The following is a 6,076-nucleotide window of genomic DNA, read 5'->3' as shown; positions in this document are numbered from 1 at the left end:
CGCCGCTTTATCAGACAGCTGTTCTCTTATGGCTTCGGACAGCGAGGCATGGTCGGGGTCTCACCGCTCCGCCTCCTCGACACAGGAGTCTAGCAAGTCCCGCGCCAGTGTCGACGCGGAACTCCTCCGCCTCCTCACCAAAGCGGTCGACCAGCTGGGACTGGACTGGTCCCCACCCAAGGCCCCCGCGCCTAACAGGCTCGACGGGTGTTTTCTGCCTAGCCGCCGCCAAGCGCCCGCCTCTAGGTCAGCACCCTTCCTGCCTGAGCTCCACTCTGAGCTCGCTAAGTCGTGGAACGCCCCATTCTCCGCGAGACTCCGCTCACCGGCCTCCGCGACCCTCTCCCAAGTGGACGGGGCCGCCGAGAAGGGATATACACAGATCCCTCCGGTCGAAGAAGCCGTGGCAACGCACCTTTGCCCGCCATCCGCTAGATGGCGCTCAAAGTCTGCCCTGCCGTCAAAAGCCTGCAGGACCACCTCAGCCCTCGTCGGCCGCGCTTTCGCTGCCGCCGGCCAGGCCGCTTCCGCCCTGCACTCCATGGCTGTGCTCCAGATCCTCCAAGCCGATCTCCTCCGTGATCTGGACGAGAGAGGCCCGGATCAGGACACTCTGACTGACCTGCGCAGCGCGACGGACCTCTCGCTTCGCGCCACCAAGTCAGCGGCACAAGCCATCGGAAGGTCCATGGCTTCGCTCACCGTCACCGAAAGGCACCTTTGGTTGACGCTGGCGGATATGAGCGAAAGGGAGCGCGCAGTTTTCCTCAACGCCCCGCTTTCCTCCACCGGCCTGTTCGGCCCAGCGGTCAGCGGGATTGTGGATCGCTTCTCAGAGGTGCAGAAAGCCTCACAGGCTATGAACCTCTTTCTGCCCCGCCGCTCGAGCTCCGCTGCAGGCCGCTCTCAGGATCAGCCTCCTGCACGCAGCTCGACACAGCGCTCTGCTCAGCCTCCATCTTTGCGACGCCAGGGCGGCCGCCCTAGACAGCGCTCAGTCAGCCGTCGCAGACCGCCTCCCCCCCGGGGACCCCGGCCTAGGATAGCGCTGAAACCTGAGCCCGCGAAGTCCTCCTAGCAGCCGCAGGGAGGAAAAGATGGCTGAGTCCCGCTGCGGCCGGACCGCCATCAAAGCGCTCAGCCCTGTCAGTCCCCTTAAAAAAGGCTACTGCAGTGGTTCACATCGCAGCCAACGAGCCAGTAACACAACTCGCTCGCCTGCACACAAACGCCGTTTTTACGGCGACCCAGAGATATCTCATAAAGAGTTTGGTTTCGGGTTTAGAAAATGTGCCCACACCCACGTGCTCACCACTACACACAAACACAGTTTCCCCGGTAACGCTCACAGAGCGCACTCTCATAAAGCGGGCAAGCGCCGCTCGAGTGCTAAGTGTAGAAAATGTGCCCACGAATCTGTGCCCACACCTACACGCTGCACGCTCTGTCACTCAGTTATCCCGGGATGCAGATCTTCTAAAGCTCCCCAGCACTGGCCGTGTTGTGTATGTAAGCCCCGCGCCCGCTCACGAGCGCGCGCACTTACAATCAGACACGTTTATCCCCATGCCGCTCTCGCGCCACGGGCTCCCAGCTTCAAAATGTGCCCCGTCCACAGTGATCGAGCCATTGAATGCTGCACAGCCAGTCTCCGCTGTCTGCGAGCCCCCGTATTCGAGCACCGGCGCGCGTCCCCCTATCTTCTCTGATACAGGTTCCCCATCCCGCACAGCGCGGCGATCTGAACCCAGAGACCATTCGACCCCTAGCGAGATGTGCCAGCGCATGGCAAGCTATCCAGGGCGTGTCAGAATGGGTGCTGAATACCATAAAGCACGGCTATTCGCTTCAATTCGCTCGCCGTCCGCCTCGCTTTCTAGCGCGAACCGAGACGAGTGTGAACACAGAAGTGGCTCATCTGCTTCGGGCAGAAATAGCAAAGCTGTTGCACAAGGGGGCTATAGAACAAGTGCATCCTTCTCTGAGCGAGTCGGGCTTCTACAGCCGTTATTTCCTCGTACCCAAGAAGGACGGGACGCTGAGACCCATTTTAGATCTGAGACACTTGAACAGAGCCCTCATGAGACGGCCGTTCAAAATGATTACAACCAGACAAATCCTCGCGCAAATTCGCCAGGGAGACTGGTTTATCTCTCTCGATCTGAAGGATGCATACTTCCAGATCCAGATAATTCCCCGTCACAGGCCATTCTTGAGATTCGCCTTCGACGGCCGGGTATATCAGTACACCGTCCTGCCGTTCGGTCTATCTTTGGCACCCCGTACATTCACGAAGTGCATGGACGCGGCTCTCGTTCCCCTGAGAACTCAGGGGATACGGGTACTGAACTATCTGGACGACTGGCTAATTCTAGCGCATTCAGAGTCAGAGCTTTTGTCTCACAGGACAGCGCTTCTCGGCCATCTGGAAAATTTGGGTCTCTCGGTCAATTGGGCCAAGAGCTCATTACTGCCCCGCCAGTTTATCTCGTTCCTCGGAATAGAACTGGATTCGGTGGCTATGACGGCCAGACTGTCAGAGCAGCGCGCGCGCCGCATTCGACACCTAGCCGCATCTTTCCAGACGGGCAACCAGACTCCGCTGAGAACATTCCAGCGAGTTTTGGGGCACATGGCCTCAGCGGCTGCAGTGCTTCAGCTGGGCTTACTGCGCATGCGCCCGCTTCAACGCTGGCTAAGAGCGCGAGTGCCTCACCGAGCCTGGACGGCCGGCAGCTTACGAGTCAGAGTGAGTCAGGGCTGTGTCTCAGCCCTTCGACCCTGGCTGGCAGCCGAATGGTATCGCACTGGGGTGACGATGGGAGTTGTCTCACGCCGGAAAGTTATCTCGACAGACGCGTCCAACGGAGGTTGGGGAGCGCTTTTCGAGGGCAGACCGGTCTATGGCCGCTGGTCAGACCAGGAGTGTCGCCTTCATATAAACTGTCTAGAGATGCTGGCGGTCGAGAATGCGCTCAAGCACTTCCTCCCATACCTGCAAGGCCACCATGTACTGGTCCGCACAGACAACATGTCAGTGGTAGCCTATGTGAACCGCCAGGGCGGTCTCAGATCCAAAATGCTCTGCACCCTGGCGGAACGCCTCCTAGTGTGGGCTCAGCACTCACTGCGCTCACTGAGAGCCGCGCACGTGCCGGGTCGCCTGAACGATGGTCCAGACAGACTGTCCAGGGACAATGTTCCCCCGGGAGAGTGGTCCTTGCATCCCCAAACAGTCCAGTTACTGTGGCGCCGTTTCGGCAGAGCGAAAGTCGACCTCTTTGCGTCACAAGACAACGCGCAATGCCCAAAGTTCTTTTCAAAGAACGAGGACGCGCTGGCCCAGAACTGGCCCAGCGGCCCGCTTTACGCTTTTCCCCCGGTCTCCCTGCTGCCGCAGGTTATCGAGAGATTCAGGGAAGCGCGCCACACGGTGCTCCTCATAGCCCCGTATTGGGAGAATCAAACATGGTTCCCGGATCTAATACGGCTGGCGGACACAGCCCCCTGGCCTTTACCGGTGAGGAGAGACCTTCTCTCTCAAGCCCACGGCTCGATTTTGCACCCCCATCCAGAGCGCTGGTCTCTGCATGCGTGGGTCATCAACGGTTACCCGTTGACTTGCCAACAGGGGTTGTGAACACGATCACACAGTCTAGAGCCCCCTCTACGAGGCGGCTCTATGCTTCAAAATGGTCTGTGTTTAGTAAATGGTGCACCGCCAAAGGGCTGGATCCACTAACATGTGGGGTATCGCAGGTGCTGTGCTTCCTCCAAGAGCTGTTGGACGCGGGCAGGTCCCCCTCCACGCTCAAAGTTTATGTTGCGGCCATCTCAGCTTTTGCCGACTCGGCGCTGGGCCGCGCATTAGGGAGGAACGAGTTCATCATCCGCTTCCTCAGGGGAGCGAGGAGATTGAACCCGCCGCGACCCCCGTCGGTTCCTATTTGGGATCTTTCCCTGGTCTTAGAGGCCATGAAAGCGCATCCCTTTGAACCCATGGAAACAGTGGATATGAAATATCTCACGCTAAAAACCGTTTTTCTGATAGCACTGTCGTCAGTTAAACGCGTGGGTGACCTTCACGCGCTGTCAGTTAACGCTGCATGCCTCGAGTTTGGACCTAATGACTCTAAAGTCATCCTCAAACCGAGACACGGTTATGTCCCCAAAAGTCTGGGCACACCGTTCAGAGCGCAGGTCATTTCTCTCTCCGCTTTGCCGTCATCCGGCAGCGAGATCGATGGTAAACTCCTTTGCCCTGTCAGAGCGCTTAGGAATTATACTACACGCTCCGCCGCTGTCAGGCGCTCGGAGCAGCTTTTCGTTTCGTTTGGTGGGCGCACCAAAGGTCTCGCCGCCTCGAAACACAGCCTGTCCAGGTGGATAGTGGACGCGATTGCAGCCGCTTATGCGTCTAAAAATCTGCAGTGCCCGCTGGGTATCAGAGCCCACTCCACCAGAGGCATGGCCTCTTCATGGGCTTGGTCTAGCGGAATTTCCATTCATGACATTTGTACAGCGGCAGGCTGGGCCTCCCCCTCTACATTTGTGAGATTTTACAATCTGGAAGTTCCTGCCCTGCAGGCTAAACTCTTATCTGTCTAAGTCCCGCGTAGCCAGCCCACTCTGTGTGCAGACTACTGCTGTGTGATTTAGCTCTCCTGGTTGAGCTCAATTCTGGGGTTGTTAGTCAGACCGGCCACGCCGCTCTGAGCCCCTTATGTGTGTGCTTATGTACTGCGCTAGCCATTCTTGGCCGCCCGGTTCCCTGTTATAGTGTTCCCCGGGTTTCTCCCTGGGACTCATTCAGTGGATGCGGGGCGCGCACGGCGTTGACAAGGGAAGTTCCCGTAGCGTAAGCTTCTTACGCAATACGAGAGAACCTCTCGTAAGAGAACGTACTCGGTTACCTAACGTAACCTCTGTTCTCTCTAGAGAGGGAACGAGTATTGCGTAACCCGCCGTGCTCGCGCCACGAGCTCACTCGCTTCAGCGACAAAAACCAGAGAATAGCAGCCTCTGAACCTTCTTTTATAAGCTAAGCCACGCCTCCTCACATGGGCTGTGACGCGTGAGCGCGCCCAGCGCGCTCATTGGGCGTGACGTCACGCTAAGGTTTCAGCGATAGGCTGCTGCAGTTGCCGCAGAGCAGCCAATGAGCACGCGACTTCGCTTGCTCTAGGTCTGCTTGCTGCCGCACTGCGTTGACAAGATATTAAATTAAGGATAATTTTTTGGCTTCATATCTCGAGAAAAGATGACTTTACCCGTAGCGTAAGCTTCTTACGCAATACTCGTTCCCTCTCTAGAGAGAACAGAGGTTACGTTAGGTAACCGAGTACGTTTTTTTTTGTTTTGTTTTTTTTGGTTTTCAGTTTTACACAGAAAGAGACACACACACACACAGAGACACGATGGACGTGAAGCTGCTGTGTCTGACTGTTGTTCTTCTCTCCTCACCCCTCCTCACACTGTGTGACCCGCTGTGAGTATTAAACACACCGTTTGCTCATAGAGTTACTAATAATCAGTTTAAGATTTCAAACGCTGTGATTTGATCTCCTCAGGTTTGTTCTGTCAGCTCCTAATTTGCTGAGAGTGGGTTCCTCAGAGAACGTGTTTGTGGAGGCTCAGGATTACACTGGAGGATCTTTTAATGTAAAGATCACAGTGAATAAATATCCAAAGAACGACAGGGAGATACTGTCTAAAACAGTGACACTGACTGCAGAAAACAATTACCAGATCCTTACAGATATAAAGGTGAGAGCTACATAACAGTGCAGTGATGTTTAATTCTGATTAATTTATCATCAGATATAATTCAGGCTGATTATCTGTTCTCTAGATCCCTGATGATCAGAACTTGTTCTCTGATGACCCTCTGGAGAAGCAGTATGTGTATCTACAAGCTCAGTTTCCATCTCACACTCTGGAGAAAGTGATAATGGTCTCATTCCAGTCTGGATATATATTTGTACAGACAGACAAGCCCATCTACACGCCTGCTAGCAGAGGTACGATTATGTGCAAAGAATTGGGAAAAATACAACGAAGTCAATTTTAAACTTGT

At 55.6% G+C, this 6,076-nt stretch overlaps 1 protein-coding gene across 1 annotated transcript in view; it reads left to right on the top strand.

The window, feature by feature from the left end:
- Positions 1-5,139: 5,139 nt before the first annotated feature.
- Positions 5,140-6,076, top strand: part of LOC307152123 (complement C3-like) — a 42,129-nt gene continuing 41,192 nt past the window's right edge. The window contains exons 1-3 of the mRNA XM_079860528.1: positions 5,140-5,488; positions 5,571-5,766; positions 5,852-6,020. Of these exons, the coding sequence (XP_079716654.1) occupies positions 5,418-5,488; positions 5,571-5,766; positions 5,852-6,020 (436 nt within the window). The 5' untranslated portion in view covers positions 5,140-5,417. The remainder of the gene's footprint in view (positions 5,489-5,570; positions 5,767-5,851; positions 6,021-6,076) is intronic.

Source organism: Squalius cephalus (genome assembly GCF_949319135.1).
Source record: "Squalius cephalus genome assembly, chromosome: 2".
Classification (NCBI taxonomy): Eukaryota; Metazoa; Chordata; class Actinopteri; order Cypriniformes; family Leuciscidae; genus Squalius; species Squalius cephalus.
Note: the sequence above shows the minus strand (reverse complement) of the source record. Positions and strands in the feature narration are given on the sequence as shown.